The 18,278-nt window shown below is 42.7% G+C and overlaps 2 protein-coding genes across 2 annotated transcripts in view; one reads left to right on the top strand and one right to left on the bottom strand.

The window, feature by feature from the left end:
* RALGPS1 (Ral GEF with PH domain and SH3 binding motif 1) overlaps window positions 1-18,278 on the top strand; it is a 195,765-nt gene that overhangs the window by 47,838 nt on the left and 129,649 nt on the right. The gene's annotated exons all lie outside the window — the stretch shown is intronic.
* The window catches only part of ANGPTL2 (angiopoietin like 2), a 35,291-nt gene continuing 31,621 nt past the window's right edge, over window positions 14,609-18,278 (bottom strand). Inside the window, exon 5 of the mRNA XM_008051570.1 lies at window positions 14,609-16,424. Within this exon, the coding sequence (XP_008049761.1) occupies window positions 16,225-16,424 (200 nt within the window). The 3' untranslated portion in view covers window positions 14,609-16,224. The remainder of the gene's footprint in view (window positions 16,425-18,278) is intronic.

Below are 18,278 nucleotides of genomic sequence, written 5' to 3'. Positions count from 1 at the left end.
CTCTCTCTCTTTCCTTCCTTTCTTTATCTTTGCCAATTTGATAGGTGAAAAATACTTGTAGTTTGGACATAAGGGTTATGCTAATTTTTTGAAAAAGATATTTTAATCACTTATCATCTAAAATGGTTTCAATAACAAGGAAAACTGAAGTTTTATAGAAGTGACTCCTGATATTTACAGGGGATCTAGCACTGTTGTTTTTTTTTGAGATACATCTTTGGTAACTTTTCAGTTTTATTCCATGAACATTTTTTATCTAGATTTTCTAATTCTTTTAAAACCAACTTAAAATTTGTTTTTATAGAAAATTGTCCATTTGGTCCATGTTTTCAGAATTATTAGCATAGACTTTTTTCCCTATTCCTTTTTTTTTTACCATATAGTATTATATAGTATTCTCCTATACTCTTATACATGGATATTTTTGCTTGCCTTCATATTCCTAATAGTTTATGTTTTTGTTTTCTTTTCTTAAATTTGCCTTTTCAGAGGCTTATCTATTGGTCTTTCCAAAAAACTAGATTTTCGATTTATCAGTCATGTTGTCGTTCTGTGTTTTAATTTACTATATTTTGTTAATCTAGGATGTCTTTTTGCTTTTCATATTTTACCATCACAGAAATTGATATACATCTTTCAACTGATGATAAAGCATTGTGATGTTGTTTAATTAGCAGCAGTTTTTCTTAGTGATACATAAAAAACATACACTTGATAATAGATGACTTCTTAGATTTGATGAACTATGGAATCTTCACCTTTGTCTTTTACAGTTCATCTTATCTATTTTTCTTAAGTTGTTATTTTTAGTAACTACTAGTATTGAAGTATTGGTTAATTTGTGTATATATTATTTTTTAAAATTTAATATGGAAAATAGGCTATAAATTTTCCTCTAATCGCTGCTTTGTTGCATCCTACATGTTTTGATGTATAGTGTTCTCAGTGATATTCTTTAATTACTCTGTATAGTTTAAATTTTTATTTTAGGCAAATATTATATTATGGTAATAATTTTTTAATTTTTAAGGGCTAGGGTTTTTGTTTTTGTTTTTTAAAACAGTTTATTGAAATATAATTAATGCATAATCTATTTAAAGTGTGCAATTCAGTGGTTTTTAGTATATTCAGAGTTGTGCAACCATCACCACAATCAATTTTAAAACATTTTCATCATCCCAAAAAAGATACCCCATGTCCATTTAGCAGTCATTCCTATTTCCCTCTAGCCAGCCCTACTCTCCTGCCCTCAGCCCAAGGCAACTACTAATCTGACCTACTTTTTGTCTCCATAGATTTGCCTATTCTAGAAATTTCATGTAAATTGAATTATACAATATACTGTCTTTATGACTGGCTTGTTTCTCATAGTGTCATGTTTTCAAGAGCCATCTATGTTGGTGCATGATCAGTAACTCATTCCTTCTTATTGCCAAACAATATTCCATTGTGTAGATATACCACATTTTATTTATACACTTTATTAATAGACATTTTAGTTTTTTCTACTTTCTGGCTGTTATGAATAATGCAATTATGAATGACCTGAGTTTTTAAAAAGAATGTCTTCTATAATTTTTGAGATTTGTCTTGTGGTGCTGGAAAAGAAGGTATAATCTTTCAAATTACTCTTTTTTTTTTGAGTTGGAGTCTCACTCTGTCGCCCAGACTGGAGTGCAGTGGCTGCTCCCGGCCACCGCAGCCTCAACCTTCTGGGCTCCAGCAATCCTTCCGCCTCAGCCTTCCAAGTAGCTGGAACTACAGGCGTGCACTACCACGCCCGGCTAATTCTCTGATTTATTGTAGAGATGAGGTCTCGCTGCCCAGGCAGGTCTCGAACCCGTGGGCTCAGGCAATCCACTCACCTCAGCCTCCCAAAGGCGTGGGATTACAGGCTGAGCCACCAAGCCCGGCTAATTATTCTTTTTTTAAAAGTAGGATTTATTAAGAAGACAGAAAAGCTCCCACAGTGAAAGAGGACCTGAAAGAGGTTGCCTCAAATTACTCTTATAAGTGCATTGTAATATTCAAATTATTAATTTTTGGTAACTTGGTCTATCATGAACAGAAATACATATTATAGTCCCCTTATATTTCTAGTGTTTTCTGCCTTACATATTTAGTATACAGAAGTTTGTAACAGTTGTAGATTCTTTGTGAAGTAGCCGATATAAAATTACCTTCGTTCCATTTGTTATTTGCTTTTACTTCTTTGTCTGATATTTATTGTGTGATATTTATTTATTTTTCATTTGCTTTTTTGCTAAATGAGGATGTTCTTTGTGTTGATACATAATATTTTACATATCTATGGGATATATGTAATATTTTGTTACATGCATGTCAGGGTATTTGGGGTATCCATTATCTTGAGTATTTATCATTTGTATGTCCTCTCTTCTAGCTAATTTGAAATATGCAATAAATTGTTGCTAACTATAGTCAACCTACTGTACTAGCCATGATTAAAACTTGTATCTTCTATTTAACTATATGTTTGTACCCATTAACCAACCTCTCTTCATTCTCCCCTTCCCCTACCCTTCCCAGTCTATCATTCTACTTTCTGTCTCCATGAGATCAACTTTTTTAGCTCCCACATATGAGTGAGAACATGTCATATTTGTCTTTCTCTGCCTGGTTTATTTCATTTAACATAATGACCTCCAGTTTATTTATGTTGCTGCAGATGACATGATTTCATTCTTTTTATGGTGGAATTGTTTTCCATTTTGTGTGTGTGTGACATTTTCAAAATAGATAATTTGTCCGTTGATGGACTATTGCTTGGCTATTACAAATAAACATGGGAGTGCAGGTATCTCTTTGATATTATTAATTTCTTTTCCAGTGGTAGGATTGCTGAATTGTATGGTAGTTCTGTTTTTGATTTTTTGAGAAATCGTCATATTGCTTTCCATAGTAGCTGTATTAACTTTGATTCCTACCAGTGGTATACAACATCCTCACCAACATGTGTTATTTTTTGTCTTTTTAATAATAACCGTTCTGAAGTAAATGACATCTCATTGTGATTTTGATTTATTTGCATTTATTTTATAAATGTTTGACTATATTTTAGGTTTTAACATTTTAAGTCACCTTGATTTAGGTGTGATCCTTGTAAACAGCATTTAGTTGGACCCAGTATAGGAGACCTTGGCTTTTAGCAGGGGAATATACCTCTTTTACATTTGTTTAGCCTTATGCCATATAATTGAATTCTATTCTTTCTTTTTCATGCTTTGGTATCCTTTCCTTGTTCACTTCTTCTGGCTTACTGTAAACTGTAGTGTCTTTCTATTTGATGACTGGCAAATCCCCGTCTCAGGTCTACAGATGGAGGCATGCCAATATGCACAGCTCTTAAGTTCATTCCCATTGTGTTTGAGCCTGGTCAATTGAGAGATAGCACTAATGATATTAGGGTGAGGGCAGCCTAGTGCAATCCATTGGTTTAACTAGTAGAGATGCTTCAGAGTCATTAAGGATGGCCTCTTTTCTCTAATAAGAGCAATTGTGATTTCTGCCATGCATTGTCTGCTTTCTCTGTGCCTAGCACCTTACTAGGCATTTGAATGCCTCATCTCTTCAAATGCTCACAGTAAGCCAGTGAATAAGCAGGTTGTGAGAGGTTGCCTAGGGTCACATAACTGGAAAGTGACAGAACCAGGACTAGGCCCAGATGGTCTGGCTATAAACCCTAAATTCTTGACACTGTCCTCTCCTGACTTCCCAACCCCACTGTTCAGGTCATTACTTTCCTACCCTGCTTTGTCGCTGCTACCTGTGTGTCCTCTGCCATTTGTGACTTGTGGGTAACCTCCATCAGGCACTGTATAAAGAGGATAAGTTGTCTCCACTCTTTCTTGTGATGCTCTTTATTGTTGGGCCACAAAGCAGTGCTGTCTTGGGCTTCTAAGGGCATTAGTCAGCCTGTGCTAACCTTCAAGCCCCTTACCACTCAGAAATTCTAGATGGATGCAGTCCTTCTTGTCCTTAATCACTTCATCTCACCTGCTGCTTCTTGGCAGGTGCTTCCCAAGAAGCTCCATCCTCCTGCATTCTTCCTGCTTTTGACTCTGAGTCCAACTTAACTGCCATGCTTCTATCCTTTTAGCCTTATGACTATCTTCTCTCCCTTTAAACCAGGTGAACTGCATTTCTCATACTGCATCAGAATGACCCTCATATATAACAGGAGCAACTACCACCTGCTCTCTGTTCTGAGGACTGTGAGGGTTTACTGTGAGAGTGCCATAGTTTGCTTAAAAAGAAATGAAGCAAGAACTAACTCCTTATGAGGCTCAGTGGGGCATCTGTCCTAAGGACAGCTAGGGGATCTACTTGCATATCTGATTGCCTTGGACACACCCTGCCCAAATTCAGGTTGTGGTTTCAATACTGGATTCCTCTTGAAAACCCAACATATCCTGGGGACGGATTTGTTATCTAAAGAGGAATAGTTACATAATCCTGGAAAGTACAATATAGGAGAAAATGTCTGAAACCATTTGTTTTTCCCCTGGTAGAGTCCTCACTGTGGGTCTTTCTCGCCTAGTGGTGGGGGTAGGGGGTTATTTTGTAGGAGAAACTATAGGTTGGTGCCTGATATTTCAAGCTGCTTTATTATTCTGCCGCTTGAGACTTTGAATGCTGCTTCCGCAGTTATTTGCCTCTATTAGCAAATATGGGTTTTATATTTGTAAAGATGCTTTTAACCCTCTGGAAGGTTCTGTGCTAACTGGGTTCCTGTGACTATTCCCATGTGTGTCTCTTTACTCCATGTAAAGATGCCCTTATGTAGTACTAGCCACTGTTACTGACCATGTGTGTATGTATTCCAACTCCTTTTAATGCAAATTTTAGAGCCAGTTGACTTGACTTTGTTGTGCTGAGTTCCTCATGAAACATGATTTTAAAAACACTGAGGGAACAACTTATAATATTTAAGAAACAAGACGCGGGGGTAGGGAGGGGAAGGGAGGTGGGACTAACGGTAGTCAATATCTGTCTGGGGATGGGGAGACACCCCTTATAACAAGGGTGCCTGAACGATGCACATTTGTCTACCTAACCCTTAACTGTACCCCACAATTTTATAATAAAAAATATGTTAAAAAAAAAGAAACAAGACTCTTTGAATCAAAACATTTCTTCCAAATTACTTCAAAGTGTGAAAATAGTGTGGAGAAATAGGTCAATCATTTGCAGCTAATTTTATCTCATAGCAAATCCTTTTAAATAGCTAGTTTAGAGTGAGATGATAACAAAAGCAAACAAAGAGCTTTGAAGAATGTCTACACTATTTATTTCTAAATAACTGTGTTGATTTAGGGGGCGTTTTGTTTCACTACTTATTATTTCCTTCAGGGAAAAAAACTAAATAAAATTAGGAATGTGGTGGATTTTAAATGGTTTAGAACTGATTCTAAAAGTAACCAGAGCAGTGTGGAAAATTATGATCTCTCAAGGAACAAGAAGGCTTGCCTGAGCCCACGGGTTTGAGACCCGCTTGGGCAGCGAGACCTCATCTCTACAATAAATCAAAAAAATTAGCCAGGCGTGGTAGCGCACGCCTGTAATTCCGGCTACTTGGAAGGCTGAGGTGGAAGGATCGCCAGAGCCCAGCAGGTTGAGGCTGCGGTGGCCAGGAGCGACCACTGCACTCCAGTCTGGGTGAGAGAGTGAGACTCCAACTCAAAAAAAAAAGAAGAAAGAATTAGGCATTCTAACATTTCTGAATAGTAAGAAAACATTTAGACATTCTTAGTAAGTTTACCCATACCTCTAATATGTGAAGTAAATTTCTAGAACCTAAGCTATTTGGAGAAGCAAACACTTCCTTTTTTTTTTAAAGTAAGCCTTTATTTTCAAATGTAAATTCTGAAGTTTAAAATGAAGGCAAATTATTTTCAGGTATAAAATAAACAGGGCTAACCTGTTGGATATCTAAAAAAAGAAGTGGTCATTAGTCAAAAAGTGTCTAATGCCCAGTGGTCCTCATAACAGCAAGGTGAGCAAGGACTCATGCCCTGAGCCTGAGGCCAGCATGCCCCGGGCCCCTTTACCAGGATGTTCTCTCACTGTCAGTCACCACATGTTCAGTAGGCACTTTTGTGGCTCAGTCAGCCACCATCCCTCCTCTTGTGGAGCTCACAGTCCAGCCCTGATCACTGACAATGAACAAAAAACTAAAAGTGAACTGAGCATCACGAGGGGAAAGGCAAAGTAGTAAATAAAAGTGACCCCGTTAGCCTGGGGGGTATCAGGAAGGGATTTCTGGGGGAAGTAGAGCCCTGAAGGGTGAATAAACTGGATGAAGAGGTGAGAGGTGAGCATCCCAGACAAAGACCTTGTGCAAGAACCCTGAAAGTGGGGAAAAACAAGTTGGAAAAACTGGCCAGAGAGCAGAGAATGAAGGGGAGGTATGTGAAGCAGCTGCTGTGGAAGGGAGGGGCAAGATCTCCTAGGGCCTAGACTCAAGAGGGAAGTGAGGAGTGGGAAGTGGGCAGTGGGGAGCAAAGGCTCAGACTGACCTCGGAGCAATAGGAGCCATGGAAGGGTTTTAAGCAAGGGCATACCAGATTGGATTTAACACACTTCACCTTGGCTACAGCAAGTGGCTTTGAGAAGGTCAGACTGGAGGGCAAAAGGCAAGTTAGGATATCCTATAGAGGCCTATGATGAGTCACTTATTTCGAAAATTGCTAGAGGGTAGAGAAGGCCCTTTAGAAGCACTTCTTTTAGAGAAAAGTCTGGGAAAGACCTAAAACAGCTGTCGCAAGTATATCCATTGTAGCTGGTGGAGACCCACAATGTGTCCTTGTATCTTGGCTTTGAGAATCAACTTGTGTATTTGAGTTGTGAGCCCTCTTAAAGCAGAGCTGAAAGAGCAAGCACAGGAGAGATGGAGCTGAGGGTTGCTGACAGAGCTTCTGCTTCCCAAGACATGGGATCTGAGTGATGGCTGTTGCCCTCTTGATGTGAACTGCCACCCCAGGACCATGATCCAATAGCTCTCACATCAGGGTTAGTACTAATAACAATGTTATCTGGCTGTCCCCAGGTTGATTAGCATATAGGGTAATCCTTTCCTTCAATGCTCAACAAAAAATTTCATTCCACATGCAGGAAGTTCAGCTTTTTTTTTGTTGTGGTTCCTCATCCCATATGCTTCCAAGATTCCCCAAGAAACACTCATTTGTTCTAGTTGTTGTGTGGTGCCTCAGCCGACTTGTCCCTGAACCTCTGAACTTTCCTTCTGGCCCTCTCCTGCCTTTCCTCACCAGGCTCTCCAGCTTTCTGTGGAGCCAACCTTTTTCCTTAGCTGGAGAAGGGTGTCAGTTCACAAAGCAGAGCTTAAACCTGGATTCTGGTATGCCTGGTCCCAGAGCTGTGGGCCATGATCCTTTCCCTGCTCTGATGGTCACATGTTGCTGCCCTTTCCAACCCTTAGCCCAGAAGAACTTTTGAGCAAGTCGCTTCTTCCCTAAATTGGGACATTCAACCTTCTCTGAGGGCAGCAAGCATGGAAAATCTTCCCATTGACTCCAGTCTCCAACATGCTTCTTAGTCAACAGAATTATCTCAATAATACTGTCCCCATTCAAAATGAAGGAAACCACTTCCATTATTTTGATGAGTGGCTGTCTACATATTGTTTCATGTCTCTCCCTCCCAGAAGGGAAGAGCTTGCTTTTACTTTTGCAGTCTCAGGACTTGTTACCTTAAAATTCACGTATTTCTGGGTCTTCATAGTTTTGCTCAGTTCTTACAAAAGGCCAGTGTATGTTATTAAAACCCTCGTTTTATGAATGAAAGAAACCACAGCTTGACTCATGACTTGTCCAACATCATAGCCCAGGCGGATACCAAGTTTAACTCAAAGCTCATGCTGACTGCTAGGGTTCCACCCAGCCTTAACTTATGCATCCTCCATTTAATATATCTGTCCTCCATGGAGATAAACAGTGGGAGGAAAACATATAGGGGTCAAAAAAGGAGCACTCGAGGGGAAAGGTTTGTTTCCTACTTGCTTTGCTGCCCAGAGCTGGAGCACCCTGTCCCAGTTTGTCCCTTCTGGGGCAAAGGGAGGAACTTCAGGGTCTTAAAGTTTTTGTCTGATCCTTCCAAAGGAGGTTAGAGCATAAGCCCATTTTGTGCAAAAGAAAGTGTGCTTTCATAGTAAAAATCTGTATATTTATTAGGGTGTCTGCTCCTCTTTGGCTTTATTTCATCTTTGGGTTTCTAATTAGAAATTAACAATAATAACTCATGTTTATTCTTTTACCATGTGACAGGCACTGCACTGAGCACTTTATGTACATTCATTTACCCTCCCAACACTCCTTCCTTTGAGGGAGGCTTTATTTTTTATTTATTTCATAGCTGTACAATACAAACAAGATTCATGTTAAAGTTCACACACTAGTATGTGGTGAGACCAGTGCTTGAACGCAGGTCTGACTCCAGTGCCTCAACCACTAACCTCAAAATATGCCATATATTCCCTGTAACAGGTCTTTTACTTCTGAGAAAAAGCAAGAGAGTGGGCTGAAAAGAGAAAGTGTCTCTATGACTCTCCTGTATGGAACAGAGAGATTTCCTAGTGGGAGGTTCTGGAGAAGCACACTGACTTGGGTGGAGACAGAGTAGACTGAATGGACACTAGTCTTCTCCTGACATATCAGAATCTAGGTTATGTATGTTTGTCAGTCCTATGTAGAGGCCCATGTGGCACAGGATTGAGGCCTGTCAACAACCATGAGGGAGCTTAAAAGAAGATTCTGCCAAAAAGGCAAACCTTCAGATGAGACTGCAGCCCCACCCAATAGCTTGATTTAAGTCTCATTAGAAGACACCTTGAGCCAGTGATACCCAGCCAAGACACACCCAAATCCTGATGAACAGAAACTGCAAAATAATAAATGTATATTATTGTAAGCTGCTAGGTTTGGGGATAATGTGTCACAAGCAATGGATAACAGGTACATTGCACAACCTTTATCACTACCCCACATTTATTACTTTGTTGTTCAGTCTGTATTAGGACAACATCAGCTGTAAAACTCAACATATGAAAGACTGAGATATTGTTATCCAGGTCAGCAAGAAGTGCTGGGTCCCTCACAAATGCTAGTTTTGGGAGGAGGTTTTTATGGGTTAGAGGGGGTAGTTGTTTCTTTGAGAGGTGACAAGTCCTTGCAGCTCTGTAAGAAAGACAGGTGTTTAGGGAGGACTAGTTAGGGCCTGGAAGGTTACCCTTAGAAACACTGTGGTTTCTTGATAGAGTGTATGTTGGGCTTTCAAGTGCTCAGGGGCCTGAATGCCTGCTTAGGGGAAATGAGGAGATCCCCCATTTTATGTGGCTACTGAGAAAGGGGACACAGGGGCAGTATTCAGTACCTACTCATTCTTTTAAAAATTTAACAATTACAAAAGCAGCATATAGCTTGTGGTAAAAATTATTCACACCAAAAAGAAGTCTGTAACATGATAAGTGAATGTGCCATTCTCTCTCTCCCATTCCCCAGAAGCAGCCACTGTTAGCAGTGGGTATGTGTTCTTCTGGACATTCTAATCCACACATGCAAAGGGATGTATCTGGGTGGGGTACATATGAAATTGTACTTTTTATCCAAAATGGGAGCATTTTATACAAGTTTTGTACTTTTTTTTTACACTTAAAGTGTCATAGATTTTATTCAATGAAAGTAAATCTAGAACTCCTTCATTCTTTCTGGTAGTTCTGTGGCACCTGCAGATGTGTGCGTGATATGTTGGCTATCGACCAGATGCATGTGATTCATCTAGCTGTGCCCCAACTGATAAACATTTAGACTGTTTCTAGTTCTTCTGTTTTACATATACAAGTTGTTTCTAATCCAGAAATCCCAAATCTGAAATGCTCAAAAATCTGAAACATGATGTTCAAAAGAAATTGGAGCATTGGAGCATTTTGGATTTTCAAATTAGGGATATTCAACCAGTAAGTGTTATGCAAATATTTCAAAATTGGAAAAAATCTGAAACACTTTAGGTCCCAAGCATTTCAGATAAAGAGATACTCAGCTTGTAGAGCAGTGGGGAACATCCTTATATGTGTGACTTTACTCATCTATTAGAGTACTTCTGAAGCACTGAGTGCTGGAAGTGGAATTCCTAGGGCAAAGACTATTTGTGACTTTATGGTGCTTACTGCTGAAATGCCTTCTGAATGAAAAGGTTGCAGTTATACTTCCACCAACAGGGAATAAGTATGCTTGCTTTATCCATTCTCACCAACACTAGGGATTACCAACATTTTAAATTTGTGCTAACATGGTAGATGAAAGATGGCATCTTTTAAAAATATGCACTTCTCTACCCACCAGTTCTCTTGGACCCTGGGTTAGTCAGGTAAGCCATCAGGCATCCTCTCCAACTGATCAGCCACTGCTTCCTGAGTATCTGTCCTTAATCCCTCTCCTTGTGTCTCCAGCACAGCCCTATACTTCAATGATTGATGAGGAAAGGCTGCCTTGCTGTTGGGTTCCCAAAGAGAAGAGGCTGACCTAAATCTGTACCTGGTACACTTGCCTGGGACCTTGTCAGCCTTCCTGGCTTTATGGAGACTGTGTGCTTCTAACGCTTTCTCCTTGTTGAGATGACTAGAGCATAGTCTTCTGTTGTCATGTGGCTCCAGAAGGGAATTCTAATTCCATTCCCTCCACATTAGCTATCCTTCCAGACTCTGGGCCACTCCAGCTCTGCTAAGGCTCAGGGAAAATGTGAAATATTCTTCATCACTGCCCCTTGCTATTGTGTGTCCACTGCTCTGAGATAAATTGGGTGATAGCCACGTCCTGGCTTCCTGTCATCTGGAGGCCTCCTGTCTATCCAGCTGCTACTGCACAGGCAGGCTGGCTGGCTACATGACATAACCACTCCTGTGGGCCACCATCATCATACCACCATGATTCTCAGATGTATTACTGAGTTATGATTGGCGAAATAGGAGCCTTGGGTATAGTAATAGACGCTGTAGCAGCAGGAACTCAGGAATCAGACCGACTCAAGCTCACATTCTGAGTGTCTCAGCTATGCTCTTGGGCAAATCATTTACATCTCTGAGCCTCAGTGTTCTATTATGTTGAAGAGAGGGCAATTATAGAACCCAACTCGTAGGGTTGTTGTGAGAATTTAGAGAGATGTGCATGCTACTTGGTACATGGAAAACACCTCAAAGAATGTTGATAGTGTTATCCAGATCAGAATACACCTAGGAAGGCCCCAGCAGTGGGGACCTTGTTGCCTCCTATATTCAGAGAGACTATCAAGAAACATATATACCCAGGAAAAGGCCCATCTGGTCATAGTCATATGTTTTATTTAGTGATTTAGTGATCCCTCAGGGCCTAGAAGGGTTGGATGTGCTTTCTGGCATAGTGTGGGGGGTCAGCATGGAAGGGTCAGGGGAATAGGATCCCATGATGGAATCCTTCTGGCTGGCAAATTATGGTCTCAAGAAGATGGGGACCAGCAACAGCTGGAATATAGTCTAGACACTTTTTTGGATATAGACCCAGCCTGTGATCCCTCCTTCCTTGGGAACTTGGGAACTTCCCCTGCCTCTCCCATGGCATTGTACCCCAGCAGCAGTGTTCATTCCACCCAGTTCTGCATAGCACTGGGGTAGACACCCAGCCCAAACTGGGCCAATCAGATCCACTGTCTGGGTGTCACACTGGAATGTAGAGCTGTTGGCACTCAGACCAGGAGGATGTGAGCTTAAGAATGTTTCCTGGTGAGAAAATAGTCTGCAGATGGATGCACAGAGAAACAGAGAAAGAGGCCCTGCAGGAAAAGGAGAGGAAAGAGGAGAGGTATTTGGAAAGTTGTTGCCTTGTTTCTTGAAGACTTTCCAGGTAGATTCTGGTTCCTGGACCTCATGAGGTCAGCTATGTCCCTGCCCATGGACTTGAGAGATACCTCGTGTCCTTATGTAACTAGTTTATTAAATGAGTTGGACACAGTCAGGTATAAAAAGAAACCAATCTCATTTTTTCCCCAGGGTCCTTTTGATCCTACTCTGTGGACTTGTTCTATTCCCAGGCAATGCTGAGAACTTTGCAGGTCCCGTGGTTGTGCTGTATGCTTGTGCAAGCCCTCAAGCTCTGTATTTTCCCTTCTTTGCTGTCTTTTCCCCTCTTTGCTGCTTCTTCAGAATTTCCCTTCAGGCACCTGCAACTCAGTTCCCCAGATGGGGTAATGCTTCTCTTCCAGGTGACCATGGACAACTCCTTCCTTGGCTTCTGTGCTTTCTGCCCTGTCCCCCATTTCCACCATCCAGGCAGCGCTCTGACCTTAGGAAGCTTGAACCCATGCCTCTGGCCCCTCTGTGGGCTAGACTTGTACTTTCAGAGTGGCCCCTTTTCCCACTGCTCCTATGCCTCCAGCCCTGAGTCAGACTCATGTTCACTCATGCCAGGCTCTGGGAATGGTCCCTTGCAGTCCCTCTCACTTGATCTAGAATGAGAATACCCTCTTTTCCTGTGGTGGTGCGGGGCACGACAGCTCATCATTTCCCTCTCCAGGATCTTCTTCCTGCACTCACTACACAGGCTTCATGTGGGCAATCAGGTCATGCTGTAGAGTCAGCGGGGCCATCCCCTTTGCACGGATGATCTTGTACCTTGCTCAAGAATGAGGGATACTTGGCAGCTATTATTTTGTCCTTAGCCTTTGGAGTCTCAGATAAAACTGAGGTGGAAGGAATGCCTTTTTAACATCTTGTTACACTTAAAACATTCTCTTTTTGTTTAATCTAATTGCCTGAGTTTCGCTTACTATAATCAGAGTCTTGACAAAATTGCATGAAGCAGATGAGAGGGTCTTGGGAGATCAGGGATGACCCCTTGAACTCCCAAAAGTGTCTGTGCGTTTTGAGCATGGTAGACTCCTATTACCACAGTTTTCAGTAATCAGAGATTTCTCTTTCAATCATGCTCAAATTGGCAAGATTTGGGGGAGGGAGTCCTGTTCGGTGTCATTTGCTTGGAGAACATCTCTGTCTTCCTGCCCTATTCCCCACATGAGCCCAACAGGTGGTTCTCCAGTACCTACTCCCCACCCCACCCCGACCTCAAACAGTGATCAAGGTATTGGCTAAAACTGGGATGCAGGAGTTTGGCTGGGGCAGGAAAGTCTGGGTTTCATTGACCTCTCTCTTGGCCAGCAGATGCACCCACCATGGAGAACTTAGTAATACTAGGACTCCTATGACTGTAGACCTTAAAAGGTCACTGACTAGGATGGGAGAGGGTGATCTGGATTGGTCAAACCCCAGAATACTGATTGGCTATGTTTGCTGGCAGGGAGGATCAACTCACTGGGCTCTGCACCTAGGCTCAGGGTACGTGAACACAGCACTCCTGGCTCCATGCTTTTTTTTCTAAGTCAGCTACTGGCTTAGTGAGCTGACCCATCCTCCTGTTTTCTCCAAGGAGAGCCAGTTCCACATCTCTGATGAGCTTATTTCTTCCTCTTACAGCCTGGGTATGGCTTGATAAAGAGTCAGGCTTGGGTATTGGGGTGGAGTTTGGGAAAAACAGTGGGTATTAATTTCACTTGAATCCCAACTAGTTTAGAAAAAGGGTTGCTCCACTGTCCAGCATGGCTTTTCAGAGCTCTCTGCTTTGGGGTTTGGACCCAAGACCAGTGACCAGTAAGGTTACTTATGTGAAAGCTAAAATGACATGTAGGCTAAGTATGAATGAAAGATACAAAACAAGGATTGGCCCTTGTTTTCCTTTGTCCTTGTTCCGTCCATTGCATATAGGGAGGGTTGGCTATAGTTTGGGCCAAGGTTGAGATATTTTAATCAAACAGCATTTAGATTCTATTGTGATCCCCACATCTGCTGAGGGACTGGGAGAAGGGAGCTGAGAACTCTTCCTTGGTGCCTGACACCCAGCACCTTCTGGATTACCTTCTGCTCAGGCATTCTTACCAGCCTCCTGACTTCAAGCCTCATTTTCTACTCTTCTGGAAAGTGAGAATAATAATCTTTCCTACCGGAGCTGCTGTGAAGGTGACATAGAAAAACAGAAGACCATTTCTAAGCACATAGTAGGCTTCAGTGCACATCAGTCTCTCCCTAACTGCAGCTTTACTAGATAAAACTCTTATAAGGTTTTGTTGGTTGGTCATCAAGAATGATTGCTGTGACCAATGGAATATGTGCATTTAAGATTTTGACGTATACAGTGCCACATTACTATTAAAAAATAGAGTCAATTCATACTTTCATCTATAGTACATAAAGCAGACATTTCTCCATTTCCTTGTCAACGTGGAGATGGGCATTTTTTTTGGATTGCCTGTGAGGTGCTTGTAGAACATCCAGTTGGGACATCCAGGACATGAGGAGGTGGAGGTCCTGAGAGCTGTCTTGGCCTGGGGTCCTTTCATGGGACTCCTGAGGAAATGGTGGAAACCAAAGATAGGAAGAGTGTGATTTAAGTGACTTTGGTGTGTGCCTAGCACTGAATTTCTTACTAGTTTTACTTAAATAGGCTCTGATATGGGAGACCCCAGAAAGGCATTCTAAAACAATGATGCACAGTGTAGATACATCCAAATAGCACTGATGGCTTTTATTGCGGATTTGTGTCATTACAAGATAACCTGGGAATATATTAAAAAAAAAAAACCCTCCCTTTTATATACATAAAACATGCTACATGGAATACTTTGTGAGAAATGCTGAGGTAATAGGCACACACCCAGACATGGACAGTACCAAACGTCCAACATCTCACACACCCCGGCCCATGTGCTTGCTGGGAGGGTCTCATCTTCTTGACTCATCCCTTGCCCCTTGCTTGACAATAGTGCTAGGAGTGCTGAGGCTGACACTTCATGGCCAACAGGAGGACTCAGAAAGCCACCATGCTGCAATGTACCAACCAAGGGGTCCAATGGCCCCTGATTATTTAGTAACTTGTGAGAAGAGGCCAGTTCTTATTTTTGTGGTACCTGTTCTTCAGGGAAGTATGGTTTTGGGATGAGATGCAGACTCCAGTTGGCCTGAGAGGAAGGGACCTCTGTCTGTAGCTATTTGGGGACCCTGACAATCTGATGACATATCTTCAATTGAATATCTCCTGGCAAGGCAGGCTATTACTTGCATGAAGGCCAAAATGACATGTAGGCTAAAGTATGAATGGAAGATACAAAATGGCAATTACATTATCTATATGGCTGGTGGACCTTTTGGCCTGGCCTTCCCTTTCCCAAATAGAAACCTGGAACCCAGGCTGTTTCCTTCTCAGAAACTGAGGAATCTTGCCTGGAAAGAAAGGACTGTGTGACAGAAAGGCAGGGCTATAGGCAGACAAGGAGTCAGGCAGTGCAGAAGAGGGGTCTTGAATTACAATGAGTGGCCAGGGACTGACATACAGGAAGCAATTAATGGATGGTGTTGAATGAATAAGTGGGTAGATGGATGGTGGAAAGTCCTGAGAATGGGGAAAAATATAAAAATGGAGGGGAAGGGGGATTTTGAAATTTGATTAGGTGTTTAAAGGGGTTCTTAAGAGAGGAAGCTGGGAACCCCTATGTGAGAGATTAGCATTGTAGACATTCCTGGAAGAATCCAGGCATGCAGATGCCAAGGTTTATTCTTTGGATTGGAACTACAAACTGTGATCTGCCCTTAGACTCAAGTAACACAATATTAATGAAATGCTTTTCTCCAAAGAGCACAGTTGTTGGTAATAGCTTCAACATCTGAGAACTGAATATATGCATATTTAGTATATAAGGCAAACCTACATATGTATCTAGATATATCACATGTGATATATATCTAAATGCATATATATGTGGTATACATGTAAGTACACAAGGGAGACTCACACAAATGCTTATGATGAGGGTATTTTGCAGTTGTGTTTCTATTGTAGGGACTTAATTTATTTAAAGAAAGAGTTGTCTGCAGTCCTGTACTGTCGTGGAAATATGAGGGCCTGTCTGGTGTGAAGAAAAGCAGGAGGGACAGAGAACACTATATCAATTTAGTTCCATTATCTGCTGAAGTGACTTTGGAAAACAGAATCCAGCATCCCAGTCTTCCCAGCCCCAGGATGAACTGGTGAGGAGTTGCTCTTTGTGCTGAAACCAGCATGGGCTGGGTGGGCTCTTGGCGATGGCCGCGAGAGGTCAAGAGGGGGAGGTGGCTTAGTGGAAGGTGTTAGGGTTGGGCCGGATCATCATCACCACTTTCTTGAGTGAGTAGGAGCCTCCTCGGAACTCAGCCCAGTAGACTCCGTCCTGGTAGCGGCTCCGGTAATGGCCCCCACGGTACCAGACCCCATTGAGGTTGGAGTGGGCACAGGCATTATACCACCAGCCTCCCTTCTGGTAGTGGGCACAGTTTCCTGCAGGAGAGAAGGAGGTGAGATGGTATCTGGGAGAAGGCTATTTTAACCATGCCCCACAGTGTGCTCAGGGTCTTCAGCAGGACCCTCTTGGGAGGCATCTGGAGCAAGAATGCTTGAGAATTGGACCCGACTCAAAGAGCAGGGAGGGGCCAGGCTTCAGACTTGCTCAGACCTGTTTTTGAGACTCAGTTTTATCACTCACTAGCTGATGATTCCAGAGAAGCAACTTAACATCTCCCTGCCCCTGTATTCTAATCTGTAAATGACACCTACTGTATAGGACTGCTGTAGGAATTTCATGATTGTATGTGTTTGACACTTAGCACAGGGCTGGGTGCAGAGGTGGCCCCAGGGCGACTCCACACCTCAGGTTCTGATAGGAAATAAAGATGGCCTGAGTTCCATGGGGAGGGAGAAAGGGTTTTTCTTAGGAATTTTTAGAGTTGAAACTGTTGGTTCAATAATCTTTACAGAAAGACAGAGAAAGGGTTTAAGGTGAAATGCTCCTTCATTCTGCTCCAACTTGTATTATATCCAAATACTTTTTTTTGCATTATTTCACAAAAGAGGCTTCCATAAAATTCTTGGCATTATCACATCATATGCTGAATTGTACTGCCAAGGACAAGCTGTTCAGAACAACAGTAAAAAGTGTGGGCCAGGTGAACACAGGCACTTAGGGGCATTGCACTGCACAGTGGAAGGAGCAGGGGCTGCCATCAGCTTGGGCTGCTCTTAGTGACAGGGCGTCTCAATTTCCTGACTAGGCCTAGAGAGGGGACCCACTACTCAGGGGGTGCTGCTCCAGTGAGGTTTGTAGGTTGGAGGGTTCATTGCAACAGGTGACTAAGGCTGTGGGGTGAGGTGAGGCGGTTGCATTCAATCTGAAGCAGAAAGCAAGAGGGGAAACTCAGCTGAAGCAGCCCAGGTTTTCTTAGAGTTTTTCCTGGGGCTTCTTCTGGGCCATGACCTGAGTTCATAGGGACCAATAGCCGTGTTGGATTTTTGGAGCAGGGAAGTCCTCAACACGCCATAGTCAGCCTCCTGTTTGCCAATGGAGGGCCCTCCAACATTTGTCCCACATACCTCCAGGGAAAGGAACTTGCTTCCTTACCAGGCACTGATTTTGCTGCTGGACAGATCTGACAGTTTTGGATCATAGAACATTCTTCTCCCAGCTCTCTATGTTGGCCTTCAAGAAATGCTATAGCAACCCCCATGTCTCAGGGTCTGAAGGTCATCCTCCTGAAGGTCATCCTCCTGCTCTGCTTTTTTGGAAGCCTTGGTAGTCTTGGCCTAGAAGACCTGCTGCTTCAGAGCAAGGGTCTGCTCCTCCTCTAGGGTCCCTTCCAGTAGGGTCAGTTTGGTGTCATTGAGTGTGGACAGAGGTGTCTGTGTGGTACAGGGACAGGAGCGTCATGTCCTCCTATCTCCGATGTTGGGAGAACTACCTGCTAGAGTGTGGCTGCCATGGGGACCTGGCATGAGGATCCCTCCCACCTCAGTATGTAGGTATGAGGGCCTACCTGAAGTACTGGCCATTTCTGAGACAGTCCCCAGAGCTCACTCCTCAAGGTGAGGGGGAGTAGCTGTCAGACCAGCACCACATGGGAAGCCGGGACAGGAGGAGACCAGGTTTACCCATGTGAGCAAAAAGCCTGGGCCTGTAGGTGGCATTGGCTGTCAGATGGGCCAGCCTCAGGAAGGAGCCTGGGCCCTACTGACTTTGCCAGCCTGTTAGGGCCTAGCGGCCCTCATCTTGAAAAATTATGTATGGAATCTTGGGAGTCATTAATTGTGGGGAAGTCTGATGTCTGTACTCAGGGCTGGACTGTATCTCTGCTGCTTTTA

The sequence above is a fragment of the Carlito syrichta genome, unplaced genomic scaffold (genome assembly GCF_000164805.1).
Source record: "Carlito syrichta isolate Samal-C Ts95f unplaced genomic scaffold, Tarsius_syrichta-2.0.1 Scaffold199527, whole genome shotgun sequence".
Taxonomy (NCBI): Eukaryota; Metazoa; Chordata; class Mammalia; order Primates; family Tarsiidae; genus Carlito; species Carlito syrichta.
Note: the sequence above shows the minus strand (reverse complement) of the source record. Positions and strands in the feature narration are given on the sequence as shown.